The sequence below is a fragment of the Salminus brasiliensis genome, chromosome 2, assembly GCF_030463535.1.
Source record: "Salminus brasiliensis chromosome 2, fSalBra1.hap2, whole genome shotgun sequence".
Classification (NCBI taxonomy): Eukaryota; Metazoa; Chordata; class Actinopteri; order Characiformes; family Bryconidae; genus Salminus; species Salminus brasiliensis.
Window position 1 is genome coordinate 41,999,142 of NC_132879.1, and position 13,595 is coordinate 42,012,736.

At 35.4% G+C, this 13,595-nt stretch overlaps 1 protein-coding gene across 1 annotated transcript; it reads left to right on the forward strand.

Moving 5' to 3' along the window:
• The first annotated feature begins 4,361 nt into the window (after positions 1–4,361).
• On the forward strand, positions 4,362–8,640 carry LOC140550071 (retina and anterior neural fold homeobox protein 2). The gene is made up of 4 exons (XM_072673875.1): positions 4,362–4,606; positions 5,678–5,829; positions 7,124–7,246; positions 7,852–8,640. Exons 1-4 carry the CDS (start codon positions 4,405–4,407, stop codon positions 8,029–8,031), a joined length of 657 nt encoding a protein of 218 aa, XP_072529976.1. The 5' UTR covers positions 4,362–4,404; the 3' UTR covers positions 8,032–8,640.
• The last annotated feature ends 4,955 nt before the right edge of the window (positions 8,641–13,595 follow it).

Genomic DNA, 13,595 nt, shown 5'->3' on the forward strand with positions numbered 1-13,595 from the left:
CCTAAACACACCGCACTCCTTTATTAATACGCACAACACTCAACTGTAATTGTTAAATACATGCTTTTTAAATGCACCTTTTAGCACTTAAAACAATCTTTATCATCATCAGACTTTACTCAGAAATACATTGAGGTTTAAACCTAATTTACAATGTATCTAAATAAAATAAAATTTGAAAAATATTAGAAACCTATACAGTAAATAATGCTTAATGCTTTGTTTTTCCAAACATGCAAGTAAATGCAAACAAGTAAATGTAATCAGGACCTGCAATATAATCAAACATGCTTTGTAAGAGCCTGTATTTCAACACAACAATAAACTTGCATAAAGGTATGCTTTTAATACATAAATAAATAAATACAATTCAGCCTCTACCATGTTTCATGAAGAGAGGGCCACCCAGCCTCATCATACAGCTCACAATGATGAGTTAGTCAGTAGAGTAGGGTTGTGGTTTTGATTCCCCAGGCTCGCCAAGCTACCACTGTCGAGCCCTTGAGCAAGATTATAACCCTGTCTGCCCCCCGAGCTTCACTACAGATCCACTGCCCACTGCTCCAGGCATGTTTGCTCAAAATTGTATATGTGTGTGTTCACTACTGGGCAGCATCATCTAGAGATAGGCCTATCATTTTTGAGGCCAGATGCTCCACCTTCAAACCTTAGAAACACCAGTTAAAACTAAAAGATTAAAAATATGCATTATGTAGATGCTTAAAATTGCAGCGGCAAGCTTTACAATTGTTATTGTATTAACACATTAGACACATAATTTTAACCTTTCTTATTGCAGATGGTGCCTGCTCAGTCCTCCTAATCACCGGGAAATTATCACTAAAATTATACTCCAATACTCCAGTTAGTGGTATTTTCTATTGTGTTTGTTAAAAGTAGATAAATCATAGATGACTTAGAGGGTTATTTTTTTAGTTTGGTATGGTAGAGTCAGTAATTATCTGTGAAAGATTAATATTACCACCGACTTTTTTAAAATAAGAATTTAGCTCATTTAAACTGAAACTACCTAGAATAACTGTCTTGCAATTGTTATAAGGAGCTAAAAGATCAGCTAATTTATCAATAATCAATCTTTTTATATAAGGAATTTATAATTTAATTATCACAATATGTCTTTACCACAGTATTTGGATAAAAGCAATCTTTTTCCTGGCCAAGTAAAAAGACCATTGTGAACCAGGCCTATAGGCCAAGCTGACATGAGTTTCAAACAGTCAGGGAGGTTTTGGTGTCATGGAGTGTCACCTAGTGTTTGGAAGCAGAACTGCCTCTGAAACATAATTCTTAATTCAGAGATTTTGACAGGAAGACTGATGGACGGATCTGTACAAACACTGATTCACTCTGGCATCTTCGGCTTGTGTTGTTAGCTTCAGAAAGACTGCCAAGGTTACAGCAAATCTGATGAAATAACACAAGTGAAGTTGTTCATCAGTGAACAATGCAGCGGCGTGTAGAACCAGTCTGAGCTAACAACTGGTGCCCTAGAGAGGTTTTGATAAAAATATTTTCACAGATTTCGAAATATATACTGTAAATAATAATTAAAAAATAATAAAAATGCTATTAGATTAATATCACTATTGTAGGCTAAGAAAGCAGTGTGAATTAGTTGAACATGTGATTATGACTACTACTACTACTACTACTAATAATAATAATAATAATAATAATAATAATAACAATTAAGATGCTTTAAAATGTATTCATTAAATGCATATAAATATACACAACCTGATGAAAAATAAAATAAGCACCAATTAAACTAAACAGAATCTTTTTGCTAAACTAAACATTTTTTTTTCACTGGTAATAAAGAACCTGATGAATGTTCAGAACAGTGCCTGTCCCCCAATGCAAGACATTATGGCTTAAAAAAAGTGTAACAATGCTACATCATACACACATGGACAAAATTGTTGGTACCCCTCAGTTAATGAAAGAAACAAACACAATGGTCACAGAAATCATTTGACCACAACTGACAAAAGTAATAATAAATACAAATTTGATGAAAATGAAAAAATGAAAATTGACATTGATTTTGAACCATGCTTTTACAGAATTATTTTAAAAACCAAACTCATTTAACAGGCCTAGACAAAAATTATGACCAAAGGGACATGTTAAATCAAGGTGTGTCCACTAATTAGCATCACAAGTGTTTACAATTTTGTAATCAGTCAGTGGGCCTATATATAGGGCTACAGGTAGTCACTGTGCTGTTTGGGACATGGTGTGTACCACACTCAACATGGACCAGAGGAAGCAAAGGAAAGAGTTGTCTCAGGAGATTAGAAAGAAAATTATAGACACGCATGTTAAAGGTAAAGATTATAAGACCATCTCCAAGCAGCTTGATGTTCAGAAATGTAAGATCCATGAGACTGTAGCCAACCTCCCTGGACGTGGTGGCAGGAGGAAAATTTATCACCATCTGTTGTTTTAGCCAAAGTGGACTTCATGGGAGATGACCAAGGAGGATACCATTGTTGAAAACAAATCATATAAAAAGCCAGACTGGAATTTGCCAAACTACATGTTGACAAGCCCCAAAGCTTCTGGGAGAATGTCCTATGGACAGATGAGACAAAAATGGAACTTTTTGTCAAGGCACATCAGCTCTATGTTCACAGACGGAGAAATTAAGCATATCAAGAAAACAACACTGTCCCTACTGTGAAACATGGAGGAGGCTCTGTAATGTTCTGGGGCTGCTTTGCTGCATCTGGCACAGGATGTCTTGAATCTGTGCAGGGTACAATGAAATCTCAAGACTATCAAGGCATTCTAGAGAGAAATGTGCTGCCCAGTGTTAGAAAGCTTGGTCTCAGTCGCAGGTCATGGGTCTTGCAACAGGATAATGACCCAAAAAGACCAATGAATGGCTAAGAGGAAAACATTGGACTATTCTATTCAGGCCTTCTATGAGCCCTGACCCAAATTTTATTTAGCATTTTTGGAAGGAGCTGAAACATGCCACCTGGAAAAGGCACCCTTCAAACCTGAGACAACTGGAGCAGTTTTCTGAGAGGTACAGAGAGGTACCTCTCATCAGTACCTGCTGAGAGGTACAGAAGTCTTATTGACATGGTTGAAAAGCAATGTTTGACTTTCATTTGTTAATTTTCATAGCATTTTTATTTATTATTACTTTAGTCAGATTCAAGTTATTTCTGTGACCATTGTGGGTTTTTCTTTCATTAATCAAGGGGTACCAACAATTCCACGTCCAAGTCCACGTGTGTATATAAATATGACTGACATAATAAAGTGCAGAGTCCAAAAGCCTGAGAACCCCAAAATGACTAAGCAACTGTTATATGGTCTTTGATATATGTTTGTATGTAAGCCTAAAATCTTCAGCTTGTCTTAGGTTGGGAAAAGGTTAGGGGGTGGGTGAGTAAACAATTTAATTTGATTTATTAGCTCTTTGTTTTGTGAGTTAATTGTAGGGTTTGGGGTCTAGACCCCTAATGAGCAAGAAGGGGGCAACAATAGCTAATAAAAACATCTTTGGTGTGTGAGGAAAAAATAGAGTGGAACTAAGAGCCTGTCATTGTTTGGTCTACACCCGATTGTGGAGAGTTATTTTTTTTTAACCCAGAGACAGGTGCAGAAGAAATACATAAGATCCTGATTTATTTTGCAGATAATATTCAAATGTAAGCAAATTTGTGATGTTACCACCTTTGCACAAAAATGTCAAATGTGTTTGTTGAGTCTTATCCATTGTACTGAAGATTGTATTCAGAAACATAACCTGTGGAGTTCATGCAGCGTAAGTGCCATTTAAACAAAAGGGGAGTTGTACAAAGTCTCTAAATATTGTATTTTCCCAACTGGCCACATGGTGTCACTGAGGTTCAACAGGTGCATCCATAATAAAAGCATTCAGTTGTATATAGAGCAAAGGCGAGGAGCCTTACTTGAGGGCATGAACATATCCAACATTAATGCGTCTGCTACAATTGCCACTATGGGCAAAGTGAGTGACAAGTTATACTTTCTGAAAAGGTGCCTCATAAAACATCGATGAACATGTGTCACCTGGGGCTACCAGGCTTTTTTTTATTTATATTTGAGTTTAATTTAAGTTTGATGACACCCACATTTTTTGTGAAATGTGAAAAACAAATAGAAAAAATGAAAAAGTGAAAAAATCAATTGTGTAAAGAGTGTGATATATAATCCACTGCCATTTAAAGTTTGAGTTTGTCAAGAAGAAATGCTTGTTTATGGAGTTACAGAGTAAACTCACTGCTCCTCCTCCATCTTAGAAAACTAATGATGTCACGACACAAGCCTATTGCTATCAGTCTTTTGACGGACATGGAAGAGAGATAAAGTGTGCTGAGGAGAGCTAAAGAAACTGAGAAAATGTTAACAGTAGAAGCTGAAGTTGGACAAGCGAATGAAAGGCCATTTAAAGACAGCCCGAAACATTTGTCCCACTCTATTGAAGATATTCTGAAAAGACCTTCCTGCTTGGCTGAGAAGAGAAGACAGAAGCTTGCAGTGAACACTGCATACTCTCAGACACCTTTCGACAAGGAAGAACCTAACTCCAGGCAGTACACAGGTGACTACCTGAAAGTGTTCTTTCTTCTCTTCATTGACTCTTGCTGGATGGGCAGTATCAGTGAGCTAATATCAGTGGTTTTGTATATTGATATGTGTTTACAATTTTATACTCTACTATATAAACTTGATTATTGATTAAGAAATGTATAGAGATTTATAAAAAAATATATATCCTGTCAGTGAATCTGCGAATGGTTACACAATGATTACAGATATTTTAATTTATCTTACTGGTTTCTCTTACAGTTAGAAAAGGTGCCCTAAAATGGAGATTTGTATTTATCTTGTCATAGTTTGAAAGAGAGTTTGGCACATGAAAGAGTTTGTTTACTTAAAAACGTTCTTCAATATAAAAAGGGCCAATTCCAAAACCTCAAAAGTGTTACATAACAGAAGCTGCAGCACAGTAAACTGTATGACCTTACGGGAGAATATGGTATTGTTGATACTTGTAACAGTGGAAACAGCGCATCACCTCCAGACTTCACACTTTAGCTAGTTATTGGAATAAGGAATGCTGTGCAACCAGACCCTGTGACTGCGGGTTTTCCTGTGCCACTTTTTTACAAAGGGGGGCTCAAATTCAGATGAAGAGTAAGCCATTGAGAGACAAGAGAGTTTGAGCTAGGCTAAATGGTAATGAAGTGGTTTTTGGCATATCTTCTTTTTAACGTCTGCTCCCTCAAAAACAAACTACATTACTTTATCACTTCTTTTCTGATATGACTTGAGAAAGCCAAGCCTGGGGAAACGAGCAGGTGCTAGGCTAAAAGCTAAGTCGGCCAAGGAGACACAGAGAAGACAACACTAACCAGCATTTTATTGGCTGTGTTTACAGCCAATAAAAGCAGAGCTTTTCCCACAAACCCCACATTAAAGAAATTATGGTGTGTTTCTTTATAAGCCAAAATAACAAGGTTGTAAATAGTCTTGTAAAATTACAATCGAGCGTTTTTCACCACAACCAAAGTTGCATATTTACTATTTCAAAGAACAACTAGTAAGTTTGACTAGTAAAAAAAAAGAACTGCTGTATTAACATAGTAGTTTACACATTGTCCTCGCACAGTGTGTCGGCCAAGTCACAGAAGGGTCCGGACCACGTTCACAGTGGCCCAGCTGGAAGAGTTGGAGCGTGTTTTTCAGGACACTCACTACCCAGATGTACACACAAGAGACCAGCTTGCCACACGCACCCAACTGTCTGAGGGAAAAGTTCAAGTAAGTTTGTAAGGTTTTCAGTAAACACCAACTCCTTCTGCTACACCACACCTGCAAAAATGAAATCCTTTAAATTATTATTTTTTAAAGCTAATTAGCAGGGATGCACTGATACTGCCTTTTCTCTTATTATATGAATACTGACAAATCATGTATAAGTGTCTGCAAATATTTGCTGGGTCCCAACTCTATCTATTAATACCTTTCCACTTGATACATTTTACATGGTTAAAGACAGTGTTCTGTGTCACAAATAAAATAGAATAAGCTTGAAAGAACAGCATTTACGCAAAACTGCCATAGTATAGATACCAGTAGGGTACAATAAAGCACAACAAAACTGCTTATCTCAAGCATGAAATAATAAAGCTGTTAAAGATAGAAAGTGAATTATTTAACAGCTTCTATGGAAAAAGTCAGACTCAATTGACCTCACTTATCACCAATTTGTGTTTTCAAATGCCAATATACAGACAGTTTATACAGTATGTGCTCTGGATACAAAGCACAATTTTCACTGATCAAATGTAAACTCATATATGCTCACTGGCAGTGTATTGATAAAGCTTCAAGAGTATTGATCTAGGATCTATTCTCTTTAGTATGGTCATATTAAATACATGTATTGGGTCTAACACAAACACTCCAGAAGACAGAATAACAAAGTTTCATTAGCATTGCACAGTATTGGGGCCAATCAGCAATGTTGTTTTTTAGTATGATGGCATTCAAAAACATGATTTGCATTGGGCAGATCCTTCAACATGACCAGTGTTGGCCAAAATCATTTAGACTGTCATTCAGACTGCTTTAATGTGAAATACGTTTTACGTTTTAAATATGTTTTTATTTATTTGAGTAATAACATTTTACATACAAAATACCTGTCAAGATATCAAGATACTTCACTTCAGAGAGATGCCTCAAACAAATAGTCAGTTTCCTTTCTTAAAATGTGATGTGCTCTCAGTCTTCAGGCATCTGCCCATAACAAACAGATATGCAGATATACAATTTGAAAACAGAACTGTGACACTAATTTGTTGCTGAAGCTCATAGGATTTTATGTGAAATAAAACACTGACAATAATTTTAGAGCACAAAAGTACTTTAATTCAAGGCTTGAATTACATTAAGAATCATATAATAATCACAAGTCTTTTCTAGACATGCTCACATTCACATTAAACATTGCTTAAACATTGTTTTTGGTATCAGTTGTTTAATACAGCATTGCCTGTTATAAGTGTTCAGGTATTTATGGTTTATATATTGTGTTCTGCTGGGTGTCTAGATTTGGTTCCAGAACAGAAGAGCAAAGTGGAGGCGAACGGAAGCTCAGGGAGGAAATGTTGGACAGCTGTGCCCAAACAAGAACAAATGTCCTCTTCTCACCACTCCGCTCTTCTTCACTCCAGTAAGCCTTCTTCTTTAGCCATTATCGGACTTCTTTCATGTCCAGCAAAAGTGTTAATTCCTTTACTTTAGATGAAGTATAGATAATCGTATACACGCTGTGAGCCTTTCTATCTGCATTGGTCCATTCTACATAAGCTCCATCAGCTATTAGAGTATTGCAAGTAATTGTACACATGGTAATCAAATCATACCCACTGGATATTGTTTTGTATATTTTGTATAAAAGTTTCCATATACATTACAGAATATACAGTGGATGTAAATGTAGTTTATAAAGTTAAAATTCATTTTGTGATCAAAAATAGTCTAAAAAGAACTAATTTCAATTTCTGTGGTGATAAATGCTGGATAAATACTGAATTTACCTGTGATTCAGTGTCAAACTCAATTTAGAGATGTAAACTCCAATCCAACAATACTGTCACATGTGCTTGGAGAAATTAATAAAGGGTAAAAACAAAAAATATCTATGACTTTGTGTGTGGGTGTTCTCTTTGAGTGTTTATACTAGCAGTTCTAGGTCAGCAGGGAGTTTAATGTTTGTAAATAAAATAACTTGCAAAAATATTAAAAATATATTTATTTTCCAACCATTTCTAACAGGCCCAGAGCCTCACCTTACAGGAGAAGCCTCATCTGCCTGGCTCACCCTGTCCTTCCATTTTTCCATATGAGTGCAGCACTCGAAAACTTTACAGTGGAATTCAACAGATCCATGGGTCCCACTACCTCCCCTGGCTCCCCTGTCTTACACCTCCAAGATTACATAATGTTACATCATGATATTGCACCTTTGTGATTTATTACCTGCATTCCAATACTTTTCTATGAAACTCTAAGTTTTAAAATATCAGAATAAACGTTTCACAAATGCAGTAATCATGTTTGTACACATCTGTAACATGGTACATACATGTTGGACTCAAACAACCCAACATAGTGTATATAATATAACTTTTGTGCCTGTTTGTTACTAACTACCCAGCTCAGTTTGTTTAGATAGTGTTGGATTAACAATATTGTGGATGTGGGAGTGTTTGTTTTTACTGTGTTTGTTTAGAAGAAGACGAAGAACAAAAGATAAAAGAAGAGAAAAAGGAATGATAATAAGAGTAATATAAACAGCGAGTAATATTTATCATTTCAAACAATCCAACAATGCATAGGAATCCTTAAAGAAACGTAGAGAGACATGGAAATATGTCATTGTTATTAGGAGATCATTTCTTTTTACTTCTTCATCTTTTTCTTTTTCTTATTTGTATTCTTATTTTATTTTTTCTTATTATTATTATATTATATATTTTTTCATTTGTTTGTTATTTTCATTTATTTGTTACAAATTGTGTGTCCTTATTTTTGAAAACATTGAAATAAATATCATTGCATTCACCATGTGTTTAAATATCTTCATTTGTAATGTTTTACTTTTGTAAAGTATTACATAACTATTTCATATAATAACTTATGTACGGGTGCCCCCTATGCAACATTTCCCCACTGTGGGACTAATAAAGGATTATCTTAATATAGTTATTATTATTATTATTGTCATAACAAAAAAAAAAGGTCTGAGTGGGAAGAAGTACTAGTATCAGTCATTTCTGAGTAATCCGAAGTTTTATTAATAGTTACCACACAATAGGTCCTCTAAATGTTTCTAAATTAGCCTCAGGTTTGAGTGTTTTCTTTTTTTTTTTTCTTTCTTTTTTTTTTTTTTTTGATTGTATAACTATAATAATATTTCGCTGCCGTCCAAAGAAAAATGCATCTCGGTTTTTGTCTGTTTTTAGTTTTCACACTAAACACTGTAGCTGTTCTGCACACTGTGTAAATAATTCTGGATGAATAAACATATAGAAATGCTCTATATTACTTGTAATAAACTCTTATTTTATATTGACTTCCATTCAAAGTTCAGAACATTTTTGCCTTGTCCTATAAAGTCACAGTTCTGGAGATAAATGGTTTTCTCTGGACAGTGACACTTTCTATGTTATGTGGCCAATATTTATTATTTTTTTCTCTGAACATCCCTGATTGCGCCTTTTGTCACTTCCTATTATAACATTTGTACAGCCTTTTTAACATTTGAACATGTTGAAGCAGAAGGCAGAAGGCAGAGGGTATGTGAGTGTGTACATGGACAGTATGTGTTTCTAAGGGCAGTCAGAGAACTGCATATGACCACAAATTAGATTAGCTTAATGCTTGTTTATTGCCAGTGTTCTGTTCATTGGTTTATCTCCTTTAGAGATATTCATTCTTCAACTGACATGGCGTTACACATTGATTTTGTTGTTGAGACGTCTAATAATCGCTGAATTGGTTTATTACCCCTTTACCGATAAGGTGTGAGCTTATCATAATTTGTGAGGGTTCACAGGCAGGTCAGGACATGGTGAGAGAGTGTAAGAAGGGCAGCACACGCTCTGTGATTTCAGATAACAAAGAGCAAGATGACAAAAAAAAATTGAACTGCCATAAGGTTTTCGAAATTGAGACAGTGCTTTCTTCTGCAGGCTGAGTAAGCAGAAACACTCTGGCTAGTTGTTTTTTTGATCAAGTTTTCTATATTCTCAGATAGAAAACCTGCAATGTGTGATTGGATTTGTATTTTATGATTATCTAATAGATGCCCATATCTGGAACTGGCCTAGATTACCTTGACCATCAACACTGTCTCCATTACATAAACAGCGTTCTTCTTTTTTAAGAGCAAACTGCATCAAAACATTCAGGCTTACATCTTCATTGCACAACAACTCTAGCAAATCTTTCAGAAACACTTTTATTAAAACAAGGCCACAAAATGTGCTAGATTACAGATTCACAATCTCTAATCTAGCACATTTTGGGGCCTTGTTTTAATTATTCTGGAAGAGCAAGACTTAAACCCTCAATCCATGAATTTCTAGTGATGCCGCTGTGTTCTACCACATCCCGAAAGTGTTCTTTTGGATTCAGATCTGGTTACTGGAAAGGCTAATCAAGAACACTAAACAACCAAATTCATTAAACCAGTTTAAGAGACATTGTGGCATGGTTCTTTATTATTCTGAGGTAGCTATTAGAAGATGAGTAAACTGTGCTCTGGTTAACTAAGGTGGTCTTCTGCCGTTGTAGCCCGTCCGCTTCACGGTTTGACATGTTGTGCATTTTGAGATTCTTTCTGTACAATTGTACTGAGAGGTCATCTGAGTTACTGTAACCTTTCTTGCTCATTAACAAGGCATTTCTTTCAGCAGAACTGTTGCTCAGGATGTTTTTTCTTTATTGCATCATTCTGAGTAAACTCTAGAGACTGTTGTGTTGAAAATCCCAGGAGATCAGAGGTTCTAGCATTACATTGCGATCACATTTTTACCTCATTCTGAAAGTTAATGTAAACATTACTTGAACTGCTGGCCCATATCTACATGACTGAATGCATTGCTCTGCTGCCACTGATTAGATAACTGCATAGGTTGCGCAGGTGTACGGATGTTTGTAATAAAGTGCTTTGCAATTTATGTATTCAGTATTTTTCTGATGCTATAAAAATTAAAGTATGAATAATAATTATGGAATAATTCCATAATAATGGATACATTGACTGAAAATTAAAAGTACAGAATTATGGTGTATTGTATGAGGTCATATCAGTATTGTGCCAATTATGTGACAATGCTGTGCTTATACATTTTCACTGCCTTTATCAACACCACTTGCCAAATGTGTCTGCCCACTGAAATCTTTCTGTTCTCCTGCTCTGCAACCGGCTTGCTCAGAACTATTTAAGTCATGTATCCTTCCTTGTCCACCTCATTTAGCTGGGCTGCTCTGAGGAATGCCCTCCTCAGCACACTGCTGGACATGATCATTGGCACCCATCAATCAATTTGGCTACATGGTCCTTTGTTCGAGGAAAACTGTTTCTGTCCGGGATCACCCCTAACAGGCATTTTCCTGCCTTTTAATGTTAGATCCTGACTAATCTAGTGCTCATAAACTATATGGATCATCCACATCAAGGCACCAGTAGACCATCAGCAAAAACAAAAATCAGCTGCAGTATGTTACTGGCAGCACTGTCCACACAACTGTAAGTCTATGCTTCACAGATTTGTTCTAAATATGTTCCTCAGTGCTGGTTTAAAAACAAAGAAAAGTGTATGGTTCTTCCACTGGTAAAACAGAACGTTTCAGTAATAGTTTTATAAAGTTTCAGATATTCTGAAATTTTTCATGTGTCACTGTAAAATTGTTCCACACTGCAGACTCTCAACTCTTTTATTTACCTTCTAAGAATGTCCTCACTGCTGCCAGCTGGGAATAATGTCTGTTAATGGGGCCGTGTAGGCCAACAGATGGTGCTCTGATCACTGTGGTTAAAACTTAGACCCCTGTCCGTGAAGAACAGATCACTGGTCATGTACAGTTAGTAAATCTTTTTCAGATTTACTTTGATCGCTGTTGATGGTAAGACAGTGTGTACTGAAATAGGCCAGATCGAGGTGTGGGCATTGCTCATGCTGTGTTTTTACAACTGTAGTCTTGCCTTGACATTACTACTCCCTTAAGTGTTCAACTTTTCAACCCAACCTTATCTACATTTACAGCTACCTGACACTGACGTGAACTCTGCATTACCATGCGCTTATCAGACCTGCTTTCTGACTATGGCAATAAAATTGACCCAAAGCTTTATTAAATTCCATTGGCTTTAAAAAAATGTTTCACAGGATATGTTGTTTATTTTATCAGTCATAAAGATTCAGATGAAGCGGTGGCTGTAAAATAGCGTAAGGTATGTGGCACATGCAGTGATAGTTAATCATGTTACAGCTGTCATATAGAACAGAAAGCCACCAACACTCCACTGTGAAACTCTGGCATATAAACTACAATGATTAGCACCACATGCGGAAACTGCCCTAAGATGTCGAATTTATAAGCACCTGAACTTTAAACAGTCCTGCCTTCCAGGTGGCTATTTACTTGGTTTATCTTCTATTTTAATTGATTTATTGTTTACCTTTTACTGCTTGGATTAAGAAATATGCATGATGTTGAAAACATCACATTACATTTTGTAAAAAGTTTTTTTATCTTAATAATTATAATTTGTAATTATAATATCTTAATAATGATTAATATGTAATGTCATAATCTATTGTTTATTTTTCATTGTGTCATCTTAGGAGTTTTTTTTTTCTTGCCACAGTTGCCTCTGGCTTGCTCACACTGGTCCTTGCACATCATATTGCCCTGTTTTAATGATGACCATATGTTCAGGCCTTTTCTCAGATGTTCTGTTCAAGGTTACTGTTGGGAGTTTCTGCTGTGTTGGGAAGACTCCTGCTAGGCAGAACTGTGAATGAAGAAGTGATTCATGCCACAAGTCTGTCTTGCCTGTTTTAGCCTGCTTTGTTTTTGGGCATATTTTTCATTTTTCATTATCTTTTGCCTTAAGTTCAGCTTTTATGTGAGGTATGTTTCTGCATGATTTTATTTAAATATAAATTTTTTCTTAACTATTTTTCTTTTTATGTTACTGTAATACTGAAATTATAATGCGGACAAAAGCAATGATGTACAATGTTCGCCCAAAAAAATAGCTTAGATTTATCCTGTTTCATGGCCACCATTTGCTGCATTACAATTTAAACTGCCTTTCATGGCCTTACAACAGGACATTTTTTGTGTAGATTAATTAATTTTTTTTTATCATCATGCAATACCAATTATGCAGACATAATGCAATTATAATAAATAAATTATTTCCAGTGATATCATGCTATCTCTCTCTCTCTCTCCCTCTCCTTCTTTCTCATTCGACTGTTTGAGTTTTAGCCTGTCAATTTCTTTTGGGTCATATAATTTTTTTTTATTTTTCTTCATTACTTTCAAAATTTGCCTCCTGGGCCTTCTTCCCTGGCCATTTTTACAGCCATTTGTTATGTCTATGTGTTTTTCATACAATTCTAAATATGTTATCAGAAATCTAAACAGTGATGTAAGTATAAAAGCAGATCAGTGTGTCCAGTAGCAGTATATAAATTCACATGCACTGTCTGCAGATTGCAGTTCTATTGTCGCTTGTGGTTGCAATATATCAACATGCCAATGCTCTAATTGGTTACTTTGTGTTTAACATCCATTTTATATTTAAAAACCTAAAACCTTTGGTTATATAAATAAGTTATATTAAACGTTTCCCAAGGATGAAAAATACTTTTATATTGTAGTCAGACAAATTATTATTATTATTAATAATAATAATAATAATAATAATAATATAAAATTACTTTTCACACTAAATCAGAAGAACAGCTGATTTACTGATTTTACTCATTAATACTATA